The sequence below is a fragment of the Manis javanica genome, chromosome 4 (genome assembly GCF_040802235.1).
Source record: "Manis javanica isolate MJ-LG chromosome 4, MJ_LKY, whole genome shotgun sequence".
NCBI classification, from domain to species: domain Eukaryota; kingdom Metazoa; phylum Chordata; class Mammalia; order Pholidota; family Manidae; genus Manis; species Manis javanica.
The window spans coordinates 147,419,822-147,440,967 of NC_133159.1; the positions used below are offsets into that span (position 1 = coordinate 147,419,822).

The window sequence follows — 21,146 nt, forward strand, 5'->3', positions numbered from 1 at the left end:
TTTGGACTCATCACTTTCCCCAGGCTCCTGCTTTTCTCTCCTCCCCCCACCATTTTTTCTTTTTGCATTTTTTTTTTTTTTTTTTGCATTTTGCCACATCATGCGACTAGGGGAGGACGATGTCATTTCCGTGGACGCTATAGGTCCCACCCACGTACTTCCGGATGCACGTGATGCTGGTCGGGAAGGGTCGGCTGTTTGCTGCCAGAATGCGGAGCGAGTTCTAGGGAGATGTGGCGTCTACGCGGAATGAGTGGCTGGCTGTTGGGTTGCCTTGAGGAATAGCGGTGCTGCTCCCTTCCCTCTGAGGCTTGCCTATTTAAACTGAGTCCCTTACGAAGACGTGGCGTGGGCAGACGGGCCCAGCCTCCCGCCCTCTCCGTGACTCAGGGAAACGGCCTCCCTGCAGAGCGCTCTCCTGGCAGCCGGCTGCAGCCCTCCTCCCCTGCCTAGTTCCAGACAGTGGGTGGTTTCTTACGTCCCAGAGATGGAGGGGGGGATGCAATGAGGTTTAAAATCCTCCCTGCCCTTATGCACGCCCTTCTGACGGTTGGAGAAGCTGACGCTTGGGAATCCAACTAGAACTAGCAGCCTCTTTGGATGTTACTTAAGTAATTGGCTCAAAAGACAAGCTGGCCTTGTGACAGTTTTTCTTAGGGTTTCAGCGGACATTTTGGCGGACGTGTGTATGGGTCTTCGCTTAGTAATTGGAGTTAAAGAATTTCTGTTATCATAAATATGCTACAGAACTGGACCAAAATTGTAGCAGGGTTTTTTTTAGCCACATAAAAAACAATGTGTCTCAAAGACTTGGATGATTAGGTTAAGAGTGGTTCGTAAAATCGTAAGGTTCTTCCTCGGTGTGTACACTCTTGGAGAAAGAATTTAATTGAGCGGTATGTTTCAGTGGGACCACCTCAACATTGTAAATTACCAGTGTTTGGGAATGTGAGCGCTTCAAAGCTGGGGAGCACCGTGTCTTCTAACCGCTTTAAGGTATCTACGGTATTACCGAATAATAACCTTCCCGGTACTTTATTGCTAAAATATAAACTAATAACATTTCACAGTAGCATAAATAAAAGGATCAAAGAATTTGATTATGTGTCTTTCACCTTTGAGATTTTTCCATAAAGATCTTGAAAAAGCCAAGATCTTCTTCACACACTAATTTTTTTTGGTGCCCTTTTCAGTTAAAATAAAACCCTACTGGGTATACAGTAATTTTGGTGTGTTAAGCAGTTCTGCTTAGAGAAGTTTGCTGAATCATTTAAATTGCTTTTAATGTTTTTCCCAAAATGTATCACATACTGAGGATGTGAGAAGAATCTTGTCTTGCAAAAACAACCCTTGCCACTTCATAAAAGTGAACATTTATGCTTGGCAAATTTCATTTTCTGTTAGGTCAAACACTTGAAGATGTTCTGTATCCTGCAACATTTGAAATGACCTTTCTAATATGAGTTTAATAGTAGCTGCTTTCAGTCCTTTTTGGAAGTAGACAAATTCTAAGTACTGTTTTATCACAGTAAAAGCAGTAATTGTTTTATTTTATTACAGTAAAATGGAACCTTAATCGGGTTACATTCCCAATCAGAATCTGGGATACAGGAGCTATATCATGAATGGACTTATTTTTAATATATTAGTAACTGTCTTGTATTTTTATACAGACCTGCAATTTTCAATACATTTAGAATTACCAAAGCACTTGATTTAGCTTGGATATATAATGAAGTAACAAACCAAAAGTACACTGAGTTAGTGATTGCTGTGTCATCACACATAAAAATCTAATGAATGGATTGTGTTCATAAATCACTTAGGAAGAAAAATAGATTACAATAAACCAGCTCATTTTGAACACTATCAATAAATCCAAAATTTTTCAAGAGAAAAAATGTCCAGATAAACGTTAAAAAAGAAAAAAGAAAGAAACCAAACCTGTGCCTTTTGAAAATCAGTTAATTTTGGCTTAGGTAATAGAGCGTTTTTTGTACTATGCTGTTCTTGATCATGGTGTTGAGACAGGAAAAAAGGTGGTGGAAAAAAGGTGGTCCAATCTTTGGTTTGGAAGCCCCAAAGACAGGCTGAGTGACTATTAACAGTTACCAGAGCAGTAACTAAAGGCTTTGTTTTCAGGCACTACCTTAAGTTAGAGAAGATAACCTTAAAATAAATAAATAAATAAAAGGCTGGGTTTTTTTCTAACTATAACAAAGTCTTTTAATAAGTCTACTGCTATAAATCATCCTCACCTCAGCTTTTAGTTTCAGAAAATGTTTAGTAAGGTAGCCACGTTAATAAAATAAATGGTTAAGGTCTTTCAATTTTAAGTTATTTTTATCAGAATGTTCAATGGAAGGTCCTTGCTGAGTCACAGCAAATGCCATTAGTAAAAAGTGCATTGTTATCTGGTATTTTGAGGAGTGCCAGTTTTTCTAAACCTGTACAAGAGGCTTTAATTGTGTCCCTAACTGTATCTTATGCTGGGAACTATGATACATATTACCTCCAATGAGAATGACACCTCAGAAAACTTCATTGTAGGATTCCTCTGTAGTTACTCATCTTCAAGCAGCCCCTGAATTAAGGTCCCTGCCTTTGAACTTGACCTTTTAAAAACAGCATGAGCTAGCTCCATGGCAAAAGCCACAAAGTAAAGGCCTCTCAAACATTAAGAGATTAATTTGAAAGTAGAACTTTAAACCTAGCCCACTGTACCAATTATTTAAAATTCAGATTTTAATGAAGCTAAGAAGAGTATACTTTAGCAATACCCAAGTAAAATAAGTGGTTTTGCCATTAAAAGAGTAGTTATGAACCATCTCAGCCCCCAGGACCACGTAATACCATCAGGCTTAGATAAAGAGAAGCACATCAAACACCAGTAAGTAGCTCAGTTATCAGTCAGCATACAGCGCCCACTTTATTTGGCCCTATACAAGGAAGGCACTGATAACAAAGCTCTCCTGAAAAGATACATTTACAAAGTAAAAACATTTTTCATGGCTTTTAGTATGAAATGTATCTGAACTTATACTTAGTATTGTTCACTGCTCAGGCTTGTCCTAAATCTAATTGATGTAAACAAGTTTTATAATATATCATGGACAGCAGTAAAATCTATACTAAATCTTTATTCTGTGTCAGGATTGAGCATGTTCCAAGCGATTGGCCTTGACCAGCCCTATGGGAATACAATCTGGAATCAAATTATATTGCTCCTCCCATGTTTTCTAAAGGTTAAATCAGATCCCAGCACAGGAATGAGATGGCTCATAAGATCACCTTAAAAAGCCATCTCAGGAAAGTGATGCACGGAGCATTGTGGACAGAAAACCTAGAATTATTATAGCCCTGCTGATCAATAGAGAGTCAAGATTCCACATCACATCCTTTTTACGTGGAAAAACAAAGAAGTCACAAGAAATGAAAGACCTATAGAATCAAGGGGCAGTAGGCTTAGGGTGTGGGAATGACTATCATGGGCTGTTTTTCCTTTTTCCTCCTTTCTAAATCTGTAGAACTGTGTCCCTTTATCGAGAGTTACTACTGTCTCCAATTCAAAGCAAGGTATGGCCCACAAACACATTCTCTCAGGAATCTTAATATCCCTGACACTCCAGGGACAGTTCTACCAGGAGCAATGCACATATACAGCCTTGTCATGGTAGTAAATTCTTAGAACAGAATGGCAAAAGACAGCTTTGGTAAACAAAGTTTTGGCTGACTCAATAATAACAAAGTTTCAAAACAGTATCATATAATTTGGCCAAAAAGCACTTTTCAGTTTGTACAATGAAATTAAATACTCAGTGTTAAATTTTTCTGAAAAGGATTTAAAAATAATTTTTATATGGGGAAAGCAATCCTGAATCTTAAAAGGCTCAGGTTCATCACTGTGAAATTACCTGCATATGAAGCCTGATCTAAATATGTACCAAATTTAGGACACAGTAGAAATAATTTCTAAAAAAATACATGAATGTGTCATGACAGACAAAAGTGGATTATGTAACACAAATTTTAAAAAACCTGGTTATTTCCTTTCCCTGGTTGCTTGTATTCCAATAACTATGAGTTTAATGTTGTACAGTATAAACTATACAAGGTACTGATTATATTTAGTGCATAACACTCCAGAAATGGAAAATATGTAGCATTCATATGAGCCTACCTCATATTTATTGACTTAAGTTTTACTTTCTTTTCTGAGCCAACCCTGTCAGCACCAAAAGGTATGAAAGGGTCTCTTTAGGTTAGTCAAATATGAAGTTTTCCACAGAGTGAAAATAAAAACTAACCTGATAAAGACAGCCCTTTACTGTCTCTGTATTTTTAGACTATATGACTAAGCCATCATGAAAAGATTATACTCATTACTGAGGAGGCCTTAAAAATTCGCTTTCTTGAAAGGGAACTAACGGAGCCACAGACTGGCACACAATGGCAGACTAAGAGTGCTGCACACCACAAAAGGAAAGCCAGTCCAAGCCAACTTTCAAATTTTTCTATCTTTAGGAATGAGTGGCAAATTATTCTTCATTTTACTCACTTAGTGTGAACTTAAGTTACAGACTAGAAACCGCAAACCCCTTCTCAAGATGGCACTGATGATCTTACCATTGCTTAACTCTGATTCCTCTCCCCAACCACATGAATTCTTTTTTTTTGTTCTAGTTCAAGTCCTACTCTTCCTTAAAAACACAGCTTCTTATCTTACTATGCTGATGGACAGAGACTGTAATGGGGTATGTGGGGGGGACTTGGTGATGGGGGAGTCTAGTAAACACAATGTTCCTCATGTAATTGTAGATTAATGATAGCAAAAAAAAAAAACTCAGCTTCTTAAGCTATTACAACATTCAACATTTGTAACATATAACACATTATAACATTTATTAACTGTTGCCACCTATTTAATTCAAGGCCTAGGCTAACTTAATATTGTTAATCACACCTGGAGTTAGCAGAACAATCATTTATAAATACCTATCATATGTAAAAAGCCCAAACTGGATGCTAGGCTATATTCTGAACAATCCCATCTCATTCCCTATGTTTTAGCTGAATACCAAGTAATATTAGGTTAAGAAATAGGTAGATTTTATCTGAACAAGTAATATAATACAAGTGAGTTTTGTATACTTTAAGGTTAAAGGAACTGCTAATAAGTAATACAGATTACATTGAAAATCTTTTGATTACAATTTAAATTGACTGATTCCTGACATTACACTCAATCCCATCATCTCTGATATGAAGAAGAAAACAAGTAAAAACTGGAAAAACCTGATATTCCATGAAATTAAGATTTTTTTCTTTCCAACAAAATAATTTGAATTTGAATAGGTATGTGAAAAATAGCTTTCCTGGATTAAAGTATTAGTGGTAAATAAATGAAATCAAAAGGATAATATTTCCTGGCATGTGAAAATTTTATGAAATTCAAATCACATTGTCTATAAATAGTTTTACTGAATTACAACCATACCCATTTATTTATTTTCTGTGGCTGTTTTTATACTACAATAGCAGAGTAGTTGCAGCAGAGACTGTATGACCTGAAAGCCTAAAATATTTCCTATCTGGCCCTAACAGATTGAAATCAGTTACTTTTATTTCCTGTATATAATTTGACCATAAGGAAAAGACTTGAATATCTAGATATGTAAATTAACATAATACGGAGGCACCTGTTTTTGTCCATAATTCAAAAAATGCCTTTGAGGACTATGAAGCCACTGTAAAGACAGTTACTTGTTTGCTGTTAGGAATGCAAACTGGTCATGTTCTGCAAAACAGCTTAGGAGTTTAGGCATCAGGAGTCTCAGAAATCATTGCTGTAAGTAAGTCAACTGTAAGAACATATCATAATTTATTCAACCACTCCCTATTGATATATATATAGTTTTCAATTTCCTATTAGAGATAATGAAGTATGTAACAATTTTATGAATGCTGTATTTAACATTTTGTATGTACTTAACATCAGTCATCAACTGATGCTGATCTATGAAGTCAAATTTTATGTGGAACAGAATGTAGTCTGTAATCTCAGGAGTTCCTTGGACATACATCTAAAGGTGGGCTTGCTGGGTCACAGGTTGTGCACATCCTCAACTTCACAAGGTATTACCAAAATGTTCTTTAAAATCATAGTAATTTGTTCTATGCCAAGAAAGGCATATTAGTTGTTGCCAATCTGATGGAAAAGAATACCATCTGTTATTTTCAACTGTATTTCCCTAGTTACTAGGTAAGATTATTTTATCTTATTGACCATTCATGTTTCCTCTTTTATGAAATGACTGACCATGTACTCTGCCGTTTTTCTATGTAACATTGTCTTCATTTGTTTGTGTTTCATTCAGTAATTTGAAGATGAATCCTCATTTTGTTAAGGACAAAATTCTCTATAACCACCACCTTTCCTCCAAGGCTCCTCCTTCTACCTTCTTAATTAGATCCATAATTCCTCTCATATTTCACTTCCAGTCCTCTCAACAGAAATCAATTCTTCTTATCAATGCCATTGTCACAATTACCTTAAAGTTGTAATGACATCATTCTCCTCCAAAAATTCATATATAGTACAAAGTAAGTCCAAATTCCATAGTTTGGCTTCGAAAGCCTTCCATATTCTGTCATTAACGTTTTCAGCCTATTATTCTCCTGTATATTCTCTATGCACCAAATAAACTGGACTGTTTGCCACCCTCTCAAGTACCCCCTGGGCTTTCTAATTTTCTGTCTTGATCAATGCTATTCCTAACACCCATCTGTTTATCAGAAATTCTTCTTCAAGGAAGGCTGTTCCTTACAATATAGTGCCAACAAATAAATATAAGAAATAATTAGGAAAAAAAATCCCATTTTGCAACCATAAGATTAAAACTGATTCAGGGAAGAATCATCAGTTGATGATAAATCCAGAGGGTGATAACTTACGAGAAACAGACTATTTCACAAAATCTCCAAGTATCCTTTCCCCAAATTATTTAATTTTAAGAGTAATTCAACTGAAGAAATCAAAAAATGTCCTAAACAAGTAATCAAAATTAGTATCACCAATAAGGGGTAAATACCATGAACTTCCAGATTTGATGCCTTAGGAAAGATATTGTATCATTTATGCATCCAGTCAAAAATACATAACCAAAAAAAAAAATAGATAACCATGAGGAAACATTAGAAAACCCAAATTGAGGACATTTTATAAAATAACTATCCTGTATTATATAAAAATATCAAATGGAGCTAGAGGGTATTATGCTCAGTGAAATAAGCCAGGTGGACAAAGACAAGTATCAAATGATTTCACTCATCTGTGGAGCATAAGAACAGAAAAAACTGAAGGAACAAAACAGCAGCAGAATCACAGAACCCAAGAATGCACTAACAGTTACCAAAGGGAAAGGTACTGGGAAGGATGGGTGAGAAGGGAGAGATAAGGGGGAAAAGGGGCATTACGATTAACACACATAATGTAGCAGGGGGGGGACCTGGGAAAGGCAGTATATACAGAGAAGACAACTAATGATTCTACAGCATCTTACTATGCTCATGGACAGTGACTGTAATGGGGTGTGTGGGGGGGACTTGATAATGAGGGGGGTCTAGTGACCACTGTGTTTTTCAAGTGACTGTACATTAACCATACCAAAATAAAATAAATAAATAAAATATTAAAAATGTGAAATGTGAAACACAAAGACTGAGGACCTTTCCTAGGTTAAAAGAAATTAGATACATGATTCTTGACTGGATCCTGAACTGGGGGGAAATGCTGTGAAGGGCATTATTGGGACAACTGATGAAATTTGAGTATGGACTACAGATTAGTATGTGTGCTTAATAAATATTTACTGAAATAAAAGCTTTCATTCTAAGAATCCACATACATGCCCCCACCCCCACCCTCCACCACATTTAAGCAAATGCACTGATACATACACCTGAAAAGAGAAACCGATAGCAGGATTAATGTGCTGAAACAGTGTCTAGAGCACTGAAGATTAAAATGAACAAATTAACAATGCTAGGGACTGTTCAGAGAAACACCACCACTCACCTTACTTAACAAATAAATGAATGAGTCCTTGTGAGTTTTCAATAAAGGCTTCAAGTTTCTAATACTGAACAGAAGACTGTTTAGATGTTAAAGGAAATAACTTTATAGTTACCTATAAAAAATGCAGATTCTTAATTTTTTACAAAAAATATCTAAAAACACACATTATACTACCTTTCGAATTTTAATGACACTAAAAGTTTATTTAACAAACACTGAGTGACTACTATGTGCAAACACTGTGCTAGGTGCCGTGAAAGATACAAAGATGAAATAGACATGGTCCCTGCCCACAAGGAGCGTATAATCTAGTGGAGAAGACAGACAAATATACAAATAACTAGAATACAAGGCAATTAACAACAGAGTGGGCAAGTGCTGAGTGTGGCCTGAGTGTGATACTAACTAGCCTCAAGGTTCCAATCTGAAACACTGGTGATGTAGTATTGGCTGCTTTAAAAATCCCTTCTCAAGATCAGCATAACAGATGTTTAAATGGTCCTACCCAAGCAGCTGGAGGCAAGAGAGTAGGCCAGATGGAGGGGCTGTTTGAAACACTGTCATACCTACATACATGGTGCTGATAACAAGTATGTAGGGACAGCTAAAAAAAGAACATATATATATATCATCTGTCCTTTGGTTAATGGCTATAGCTACTGTTTTAAACAATATACTTTTATATAAAAAGGAATTTATATAATCCCAGAAAAATCAATTTAAGGATTAATATTAATTTAACAAAGAATCTTGCCATAGGCAATTTTCTTACTGATTAAGTCTTTTCTCTAAATATCTATAAAGCTCTGTAGCAATTAAATGGTTAGACATCTAAGTATTGCTGAGTAAAAACCTCTTATATTCAGCCTTCCAAAGGAAATGGTTACATACCTGATAACCTGATATAATACTATTCTAAGAGCAACAAGAAGGCCTTAAAGAGATTTAAGGAAAATAATTTTTAATGCTTCAATGCAAATGGAATACACGCTGATTAAATACAATTCAGTGTTCTTTGAAAATATCTCAATGACAGCATTTGATACCAGTTTAAGGCCAGCAAAACTGAATTAAGGAAAATATCACATGTATTGTTTTTCATTGGTTTCATATATTATTACCTACGACTATGGCAACCCAACCTGAAAATTCCATTTATTGGTATTGATGAACTTGGATTTGCTTTTAGTTCATATACTAATTAACAGTTGCTGACCACTTCCTCTTGAGAGTGCTGTCTGACATAAGTGGCAAAGTAGAAGCATATTTCCTGGCTGCTTTTCCTACTTCCTGAATTGGAGGGTTCACTGCTTAGCCTGTTTCCTTCAGGGTGTCACTGTGATCTTGGGATCTCTGCTGCTTTCTCTCAAGGAAGCGAGCACGTGCATCTGATATGGATTTATCATCATTTCTTCTTTGCATTTTCTTTAGTACTTCTTTTGATATTCCATCTGAAAACATTACAAATTAATACAGTAAAACTTTAGTTTTGAGATTTAGTACTAGAAATTTTAAGAGAAAGAGATGCTCTGATTTTTCAATGTTAAGGGAAAAAGAAAGAAATTAAATTTTTCCCTCTCAAAAGAAATGATATAATCTACAGTTTAAAATATAAGAGAATGGAGACTTATAAAGAATCAGAACAACTGACTCTAATTCAAGAGTGTAGTGCAATTACACAATCCAACAAAACACCTACTGGCTAACATTTCTAAAGACTCTATGATTTTGGTCAAAATTCCCCACCGTTCCATTCCTCAGTGATATTAAATAAGGATAATATAATTTGCTCCAACAGTCAGCCTCAAAAGCTTTCCTGAAAAGATTTTTGTATATGTGAGCTGAGAATTAGGCTTTCTGTCCTTGTCCAGCACCACATTTCATGGAAAAATATCCTGGAAAAAAAGACCTTCTGAGGTAACAATTCACAAATTTTATAAACAAAATAAAAATAGTAATGGACTACTAGGAAGCAGTTTGGCATAATGGTAAGAGTATAGGCCACAAACTCAAGTCCCTTACATTTAAAATCCAGATTCACTGATTACTAACTAAGGGATTTTCAGCAAATTATTATATGCTGCTAAGTATTTCCTCATTTATAAAGTGGGAATATGTACATACCTCATAGGGTTATTATGAAAATTCAGTGGGGTAATATTGAACAATTTTCAATTGTTAGCACATGGTAGAAGCTGAATAGACATCACTGTAATTAATAATGGTGTTTGGGGTTAAGGGGAACATGACTTAACTGGAAAGAAAGAAGGACATCAGAAGTCTGAGACATATAACAACTCTTTCTTTCTTAGAAGACAAAGCCACAATCTAAGCTCTGTAAGAATATTTCTGTAATTATATAGAATTTGGTCACTAATGCTCCCTGGACTTGTATCACTGGATCAAATGATTCACTCACCCTTTAGATGCTTTACATTTTCCTTATTTGTCCATCTCCTTCTTGCATCTTCTCTCATTTCACGTCGGGCCACACTGCTCAAATCATGTGCATTAAATTCATGCAACTTGGGTAACAAGTCTCTCACCCATTCATAACGGATTGGACACACAATTCTTGCGTAGACTTTGGTGGTAACTAATACCTCATGAAAAATGATCCATTCAAGTTTGGTTTCTTGTTCATGAAGCTACACAAAAGAATTCATTTAAGGATGGTATCTCAATAATCTGCCTTATTCCACAGTGGACCAACCAAAATCTAACGCCCAAACTCTTCTGAATTCCTGTATTCTTTAATCAAACAGGAGGCATAAGCCAACCAATACCTTTACAGCTTTATGTAATATAGATACACGCTAAACTTAACCTCAAAGTGAAAAGTAGAAGACATTTGTATATTACTTATTCCCACACCTTTACAAAATCTGTTCCCTTTATTAAAAGTAAGGTACTTACTGCCGAGGAAGGATGAATGTGAACTGGGCTTCCACGACCATCCATTGTGCAAAACGTTCTCCCAACAGATCTGAAAACCAAAAAACAAAGAATAAAGAGATGAACAGTAAAACAATGAAATAAGTAAAGCACTAAGTCTAACAATGAATTATTATAATATGTTTTACTACAAAGAATGCTAAATGCAGAGGTATAAATGTTTTCAAATTGTTACTATAACTTCTCTACCAATTCATCTTAAATTAGTGACATAACTTAAAGAATGATTTCAGTTAAGCATAAACATTTCTGGTTAATAAGTAGTAATATTAACAATATTGTTATATTTCTGCTTTAGTTTCCAAAATGCTTTTATAATAAAGCCTCAAAACAATCTACGAATTTTGAGAGCAAGGCGCTCTATTGAAAGGTCAAAACTGAGAATCAAATAAATTAGCTAGTCTTCACAAGGTTACAAGTGAATACCTGGAGAAAGCAAGTCCCAAACATTAGTCTTCTGATTTACAGTATTGTTTTAATTATATTATGCTACACTTCTTTTTACAGGTATAAATGATTTTCACTATTCTAAAATCTGACAATTAGAACATTTCATCTATCATTTTTTATTCATGTTTTTAATTCCAAATTCTTATCTCTTCTACACTTCCCTACGTTATTCCAAAAACTTGTCAAAATATTAGTTCAATTACCACAACTGATTTCCTACAGTACTTTTTATATATTCCTATTATGATCCATAAGAGACTGCATTATAATAGTTTATATGTCTTAAAGTATAGTATATATTTGTACACTACAAACATTTTTTTAGTTGAATCACTTGGGTTAGTAGCCAATGTTATGCCCCATCATCCCAAATACCTGAGAATGCATTTCCTATCATCAAGAACATTTTCCTATATAACCATAATATGATAGCGAAAACAAGGGAATTAACACTGTTACTAACATCTAATCTTCAAACCCCACTTTAGTTTTGCCAAATATCCTAATAATATACTTAACAGCAAAAGGATCTAGTTCTGAATCATGACTTGCCTTTTCTTTTCATGTGTCCTTCATTCTGGAATACTAACCCCAAATCTTTCTTTGACCTTCATGATCTTGACACATTTAGGCTACTTATTTTGTACTGTGTCCCTCAATTTGAGTTTGTCTGTTTCAGGATGATTAGATTCAGGTTATGCATCTTTGGCAGGGATATCACATAAGTGATGCGGTGCTTTCATTATATCCCATCAGGAAAATATAATTTTGATTTGTTTCATTACTAATAATATTCCCTTTGATTGCTTGATTTAGATAACACTTTCCAGGTTTCTCCACTGAAAAGTTACTTTTTCTTTTTGTAATTCACAATAATTTTTGGAGAGGTGTTCAACTATGTAAATCATTCATTATTAAACTTTTAACTTATTTATTTTATGTGATTACAAACCCATTATTTCACATTTTACTCAATGAATTATGTAATCCATTACCATCATCCTTTATTTTGATGTGCAAAATGTCCCATATTTGATCAGTTGGGGCTGATTTAAGGTGGCTCCTGTGTACTTCTGGTATGGCCTCAATCTTTGTTAATCACTTCTTCCTTGCTCGTGAAATAAGATGTTCCAGGCTCATTTTTTACTTCCCAGCCCTAATTCCCCAAAGAGCCCTGACTCCTTTATGTGCAGATGGTTGTTCCAAGTCAAGATCTGGGCACTAAGTATATTCATTGCCATTATGGTGTCATTACTCCCTGTCCATCCTGAAGCTAGGGTTTTTTTATATATAAATATTTGAACATACAAATACTTATTATACTCATATACAGTAACATGTTTTTATTCCTATAACTATGTATCCATCCATCCATCCAACTATAGTTGACCCTTAAACAACACTGTGTGGGTCCACTTAATATGTGGATTTTTTTCAATAGACATAATAGAACATTTTTTAGAGATTTGCAACAAAGAAAAAAACATTTTATTTTATTTAACTTAAGAATACAGTAGGCACATCACTAATCATCAGTGAAATGCAAATTAAAACCACAATGAGATATCACCTCACATGGGAAAGGATGGCCAGCATCGAAAAGACTAAGAACAACAAATGCTGGCGAGGATGAGGAGAAAGGGGAACACTCCTACACTGCTGGTGGGAATGTAAGCTAGTTCAACCATTGTGGAAAGCAATATGGAGGTTCCTCAAAAAACTAAAAATAGCCACCCTCCTTACAGTTTTTCACAAAGTAGAAGAGGAGGGAATACTCCCAAACTCATTCTATGAGGCCAACATCACCCTAATACCAAAACCAGGAAAAGACACCACAAAAAAAGAAAATTACAGACCAATATCCCTGATGAACTCAGATGCAAAAATACTCAACAAAATATTACCAAACCGAATTCAAAAATACATCAAAAAGATCACCCATCATGATCAAGTGGGATTCATCCCAGAGATGCAAGGATGGTACAACATTCGAAAATCCATCAACATCATCCACTACAACAACCAAAACCACATGATTATCTCCATAGATGCTGAAAAAGCATTTGACAAAATTCAACATCCATTCATGATAAAAACTCTCAACAAAATGGGTATACAGGGCAAGTACCTCAACATAATAAAGGCCACATATGACAAACCCACAGCCAACATTATACTTAACAGCAAGAAACTGAAAGCTATTCCTTTAAGATTGGGAACAAGACAAGGATGCCCACTCTCCCCACTTTTATTCAACATAGTTCTAGAGGTCCTAGCCACAGAAATCAGACAACACAAAGAAGTAAAAGGCATTCAGATAGGCAAGGAAGAAGTCAAACTGTCCCTGTTTGCAGATGACATGATATTGTACATAAAAAACCCTAAGGAATCCACTCCAAAACTACTAGATCTAATATCTGAATTCAGCAAAGTTGCAGGATACAAAATTAATACACAGAAATCTGTTGCATTCCTATACACTAATGATGAACTACCAGAAAGAGAAATCAGGAAAAAATTCCATTCACAATTGTATCAAAAAGAATAAAATACTTTGGAATAAACCTAACCAAGGAAGTGAAAGACCTATACCCTGAAAACTATGTGACACTCTTAAGAGAAATTAAAGAGGACACTAATAAATGAAAATTCATCCCATGCTCTTGGCTAGGAAGAATTAATATGGTCAAAATGGCCATCCTGTCTAAAGCAATCTACAGATTCAATGCAATCCCTATCAAAATACCTATAGCATTCTTCAATGAACTAGAGCAAATAGTTCTAAAATTCATATGGAATGACAAAAGAGCCCAAATAGCCAAAGCAATCCTGAGAAGGAAGAATAAAGCAGGCAGAATTATCCTCCCTGACTTCAAGCTCTACTACAAAGCCACAGTAATCCAGACAATTTGCTACTGGCACAAGAACAGACCCATAGACCAGTGGAACAGAATAGAGAGTCCAGATGTAAACTCAAGCATATGTGGTCAATTAATATACAATAAAGGAGTCATGTATATACAATGGGGAAATGACAGCCTCTTCAACAGCTGGTGTTGGCAAAACAGGACAGCTACATGTAAGAGAATGAAACTGGATTATTGTATAACGCTGAACACAAAAGTAAACTCAGAATGGATCAAAGACCTGAATGTAAGTCATGAAACCATAAATCTCTTAGAAAACAACATAGGCAAAAATCTTTTGGACATAAACATGAGCGACTTCTTCATGAACATATCTCCCCAGGCAAGGGAAACAAAAGCAAAAATGAACAAGTGGGACTATATCAAACTAAAAAGCTTCTGTACAGCAAATGATACCATCTGTAGAACAAAAAGACATCCTACAGTATGGGAGAATATATTCATAAATGACATATTTGATAAGGGGTTGACATCCAAATTATATAAAGAACTCACGCACCTCAACAAACAAAAAAGCAAATAATCCAGTTAAAAAAGAGGCAGAGATGAACAGACACTTCTCCAAAGAAGAAATTCAGATGGCCAACAGACACATGAAAACATGTTCCACATTGCTAATCATCAGAGAAATGCAAAATAAAACCACAATGAGCTATCACCTCACACCAGTAAGGATCGCCACCATTCAAAAGACTAAGAACAACAAATGCTGCCAAGGATGCGGAGAAAGGCGAACCCTCCTACACTGCTGGTGAGAATGTAAGCTAGTTCAACCATTGTGGAAAGCAATATGGAGGTTCCTCAAAAAACTCAAAATAGAAGTACCATTTGACCCAGGAATTCCACTCCTAGGAATTTACCCTAAGAATGCACCAGCCCAGTTTGAAAAAGACATATGCACCCCTATGTTTATCGCAGCACTATTTACAATAGCCAAGAAATGGAAGCAACCTAAGTATCCATCAGTAGATGAATGAATAAAGAAGATGTGGTACATATACACAATGGAATATTATTCAGCCATAAGAAGAAAACAAATTCTACCATTTGCAACAACATGGATGGAGCTAGAGGATATTATGCTCAGTGAAATAAGCCAGGCAGAGAAAGACAAGTATCAAATGATTTTACTTACCTGTGGAATATAAGAACAAAGAAAAAACTGAAGAAACAAAACAGCAGCAGACTCACAGAACCCAAGAATGGACTAACAGTTACCAAGGGGAAAGGGACTGGGAAGGATGGGTGGGAAGGGAGGGATAAGGGACGTAAAGGGGCATTATGATTAGCACACATAATGTAGTGGGGGGACATGGGAATGGCAGTATATACAGAGAAGACAAGTAATGATTCTATAGCATCTTACTACACTGATGGACAGTGACTGTAATGGGGTATGTGGGAGGGACTTGATAATGGGGGGAGTCTAGTAACCATAATGTTGTTCAAGTAATTGTACATTAATGATATCAAAATAAAAATAAATAAATAAATAAATAAATAAATAAATAGAAATACCATTTGACCCGGGAATCCCACTCCTTAGAATTTACCCAAAGAGTACAACTTCTCAGATTCAAAAAGACATATGCACCCCTGTGTTTACTGCAGCACTATTTACAATAGCCAAGATATGGAAGCAACCTAAGTGTCCATCAGTAGATGAATGGATAAAGAAGATGTGGTACATATACACAATGGAATACTATTTGGCCATAAGAAAGAAACAAATTCTACCATTTGCAACAACATGGATGGAGCTGGAGGACATTATGCTCAGTGAAATAAGCCAGGCGGAGAAAGACAAGTGCCAAATGATTTCCCTAGTTTGTGGAGTACAACAATGGAGTGAAACTGAAGGAATGCACCCCTGTTTATCGCAGCACTATTTACAATAGCACAGTTATAGAAGCAACCTAAGTATCCATCAGTAGATGAATGGATAAAGAAGATGTGGTACATATACACAGTGGAATATTATTCAGCCATAAGAAGAATAGCAGCAGACTCACAGACTCCAAGAATGACCTAGTGGTTACCAAGGGGGAGTAGTGTGGGTGGGAGGGTGGGTGAGGAGGGAGGGAGAAGGGGATTGAGGGGTATCATGTTTAGTACACATGGTGTGGGGGATCACTGGGAGAACAGTGTAGCACAGAGAAGGCACATAGTCGATCTGTGGCATTTTGCTTCAGTGATGGACAGTGACTGCACTGGGGTATGGGTGGGGACTTTATAATATGGGTAAATGTAGTAACCACATTGTTTTTTCATGTGAAACCTTCATAAGAGTGTAAATCAATCATACCTTAATAAAAAATTAAAAAAAAAGAATACAGTAGGTAACATACAAAATTTGTGTTAACTGACTGTTTATGTTATTGGTGAGGCTTCCAGTCAACAGTAGGCTATTAGTAGTTAAGTTTTAGGGGAGTCAAAAATTACATACAACACCAAAAAGACCCAAATACCCAATTAAAAAATGGGCAAAGGACCTGAATAGACATTTCTCCAAACAAGACATACAGATGGTCAACAGACACATAAAAAGATGCTCAACATCACTCATCGTCAGGGAAATGCAAATCAAAACCACAATGAGGTATCACCTCACACCAGTCAGAATGACCACTATCCAGAAGACAAGTGTTGGTGAGAATGTAGAGAAAAGGGAACCCTCCTACCTTGGTGGGAATGCAAACTGGTCAAGCCACTGTGGAAAATAATATGGAGGTTCCTCAAAAAACTGAAAATAGAAAGACCATACAATCTAGCAATTCCACTTCTAGGAATGTACCCAAAGAAAACAAAATCACTAATTTGAAAAGATATATGCACACTTGTGTTTACTGCAGCATTATTTACAATAGCCAAGATAGCCAAGAATCAACCCAAGTGGCCTTCAACAGATGAACTGATAAAGAAGATGTAATACAAATACATAATGGAGTATTACTCAGCCATAAAAATGAAATCTTGCCATTTGCAAGAACATGGATGGACCTAGAGAGTATCATGCTAAGCAAAATAAATCGGAGAGAGAAAGAAAAATACCAAATGATTTTACTTGTATGTGGAATCTAAAACACAAAACAAACAAAAAAGAAATAGACCCATAAATACTGACAACAGACTGTTGGTTAGGGGGATGGGAGGGGATTGGGAGGATCAGTGAAATAGGTGAAGGGAATAAAGAGGTACAAACTTCAAATTATAAAATAGGAATGGAAGTACAGCATAGAGAATATAACCAATAATATATTGTATTATCTTGGTATGGTAACAGAGTAACTACACTCACCATGGCAAGCATTTAGTAATGTATATAATTACTGAGTCACTATGTTGTACCTCTGAAACCAATATAATATTGCATATCAACTACATTCAATAAAAAAGTTATATGCAGACTTCTGACTGTGTGAGGGTTTGGTGCCCCAATTCCCACATTGTTCAAGGGTCAACTATATATTAAAAACTGTAAATTCACAATGATACCCTGAAATTCCAACCCAACAACACAGAGCTCATTCTTATTTTCTACCTTTCAATATTGCTAACTCCCTTCACCATCCTTAATGTATTTAATTATGTGATCAATTCCTCTGTATAGTGAATCTCCCATCACCCCCAGTTACCGCTTTCCCTACAAAAATTCCCTGCCTCACTACACTCTGACACTCAACACCAGACAACTCCCATGTGAATCCCTTCCCTATCCTGCCAGAGCTCTGACATTCCACACCAAGCTGCCCTTCCTCAGGGAGGCCATCCCTGTCTTTGGTTTTCACACTCCACACAGAGCCACCCCTCTGCAAGAAAACCCGTATCATTCAACTTAGGCACTGATACCCAATGCTGGACAGTTATCCTACAGACTCCCTCCTATCCCACTTAAGTTCCAATATCCCACTTTAAGCACAGCAGCTCCCCCTGCACAAGTGACAATTATGAAAAGGGTTATTGATGTCATCATAATCACAGAGCTTAAATCAAACCATCAACCTTTAAAATTAAGTAGTTCAATAGTGTAATCAAATAGAGTATTTCCATATTCATCTCTCAAACTCACATTGCTTACCTTCGAGCTACATTTTTGAAATAGCCTGCACAAAGACATCTTCGTAGTACTTCATGTTTAGGGCCTTCAAAGGTTTCTCTTGGGAAATCACTTTGCTATAGAAAGAATATATATACAGTCGTAAATTTCACAGACCAATTTGAAATGTTTTATTGTGAAAAAAAATCTACATTTCTAAAGACTTCTGTTTCTGGCAAAATGGAATGAAAGGGACCAGATTTACCCTTGTGATCAAAACAATCAAAAAATGGACAAAACATATTCAGTAGACTTCCAAAACATTGTATATCAAGTAATAAAGGAGAGTGATCTCTGAGAAATAACCGAAAGTAAAGCCAACCATTGCCCCAGCTTAGAGTCAACCTTGAGAGAAATTCCTGACCAAGGCCCAGGAAAGGAAAAAACCCAGGTGGAACCTGGAAAACCCCCTGAGTTAGAGAGAGAGCTGAGTCCAGGAAAACCAAGGTGGCTAAAGTTCACAGGGCAGAGTTCGGAGAGAAGAGTACTGCTTAGAAAGAGAACTCCAGAGATCTGCAGAAGGGTCTCCTCAAGTGTTTAGCTGAGTATTGATTAGCATGTGAATGAGGAAACTACCCAAGACCAGGAAAAGAATCTACCTAAAGGATAAGAGGTAACAGTGGTTGGTGCTCACACAGGGTTTGGAATGGTGCCCGTTGCTACAAACCAGACTAGAAACATCACATAATTTGTAAAGTTTGCAGTAGAGTAATCAAAGGGTCTTGCCACAATACTACTCAAGAAAAAAAACATAACAATCACCTGTTTAAGCTTCCTGATTAGTTCTCGAAGTTGAGCTTCAACACGAAATGCAGAAAACAAGCACCTCCAATGAATCCAATGTTTTTGGCACCATGAAGCTGGAGCTCCACTGCAAGACAAAAACACTGCTATCTTGAAAATATCTTCATAAGTGAAAGACAATCTAATATTCTCTCTCTATTACAAAACTGGAAACCCATAAGCAATTGTCAGTATTTCCATGAGACCTGCCCAATTACTGAAAAATTAAAGGAATTTGAAAAATTAATTCTTCTGAATGAATTCAAAAATAATTTGTAAATGTATTTCCTTTTATACATATATGCTTTAACAAACACCTAATCATTTTCACATTTAAGCTACTTATACAGAACCAAAATTCCATAAGGTCATTTTCAGGAAAGGTTTAGGGAGAGAAGAAAGGAGAGAACTAGTATTATATAATAAATGCCAACTAAGTAACAGTCACCTGATATAGATAAATCTCACAAATGTTCACAAATAATACCCTGAGGTCACTCTCATCCCCACTGAATCTTACTGTCTAAAGTCACATAGTAAGTAATATATTGGAGCTCTATCTCACACTGACACATTTCAGTACACAGAACTACCTCACATACCTTGATTTGCACTGTTCAAAGATAACAGCTAAAGTTGCAAAGTCATTAAATCCTCCTGCTTTAGCTGCCAGTTCTCGATGTCTCTGCTCAGCTTCCTTCTGGTACTCTGGATCAACTAAAATGACAATTAGCAAAGCAACTTAGTTCTAACAAGGCTATAGATGTCATACATAAAGTTCCCTTTACTTCTAAAAATATCACAGTTAAAAAAATAATTAAAATAAAAACTTTAAAACCAACCCAATGTTATTTTTAATTTGTTCCATTTTAAGGCAATGCTGCTTACCATCTAAAAAATTTTAATTTAATAGCTCTCACTCCACTGACCTCTAAAGCAGTATTTATACTAGCAGATATTGTATACGGTTTACTATGGCAAGAGTGAGATTACTAAAAATGTTGACAGTATAATTTTGTTTAAAATCTTTATTCAATGTTAGATCTGAAAATACTAGCCAGTTTTACCAATAAGCATATAATAAACTAAATTAGATGATGTACAATGACTAAGACCAAGCCAGAAAGAACTGCTTAACCTATAAGGACTATAAACTTAGAAGCAGCTAGAAAGCCAATACATATTTTAGGTGTAACAAGATCTCAGGAAGTTAGATGCCCAAAAATGGAAACTGCATTTTGCAGCAACTGAAGTTCCTGACGATCCAGGTTTAAAATTAAGCCTATACTACTTATGAATATGTAGCAAGAGGATTTCTCTAAGGATGGAATAAGAACCTGGTAGTAGTTGTTGCCTCTAGGAATCAGACTTGGGGACATGTTTGGGAGGGAAAGACATTTTTCACTTAATTTTTTTTATAGTGTTTGAATTTTTAATTATACGATGGGAATGGTGGTGGTGTAGAGTTAGGTAAAACCTCTCCCACAGAGATTATCTATTAAGCGAGTCAATATTGCCAAAGAAATCATTCAAAGTCCTTGGAGATTGACTGAACATATGGAATTCAGTAAGAACAGCAGAATGCATTGCATTCAAGTTGGAACTACACTCATTCTCCAACAGCTCTGTGTGTGGAAGAACTGTTCCAGAGGCCTTGGCAGTCTGAAAGTGTCACCCTTTCCCTCACCCCCAGTTCCTACTCTGTAGGAAAGATCAAGATTGAACAGCTAATGAATGAAGGAACATCTAATGACAGTGCAGTCCCCCAATCCATTACAGAACTGCAGAAGCTCTGTATTGCATTAGAGCTGTTTCAGTCAGTTCAGTAGCCAAAGGTAGCTCCCACTACTCCCAGTTT

The 21,146-nt window shown here is 36.0% G+C and overlaps 1 protein-coding gene across 2 annotated transcripts in view; it reads right to left on the bottom strand.

Annotated features, from left to right (window-relative positions):
- Nucleotides 1-8,242: 8,242 nt before the first annotated feature.
- Nucleotides 8,243-21,146, bottom strand: part of DHX40 (DEAH-box helicase 40) — a 44,946-nt gene continuing 32,042 nt past the window's right edge. For both annotated transcript variants that reach the window (XM_037004038.2, XM_017662585.3), the window contains 6 exons: nt 19,891-20,005; nt 19,268-19,376; nt 18,488-18,582; nt 10,994-11,063; nt 10,497-10,725; nt 8,243-9,528 (listed from right to left, as the gene is read on the bottom strand). In XM_037004038.2, coding sequence (XP_036859933.2) covers nt 9,389-9,528; nt 10,497-10,725; nt 10,994-11,063; nt 18,488-18,582; nt 19,268-19,376; nt 19,891-20,005 — 758 coding nt within the window. In that variant the 3' untranslated portion in view covers nt 8,243-9,388. The remainder of the gene's footprint in view (nt 9,529-10,496; nt 10,726-10,993; nt 11,064-18,487; nt 18,583-19,267; nt 19,377-19,890; nt 20,006-21,146) is intronic.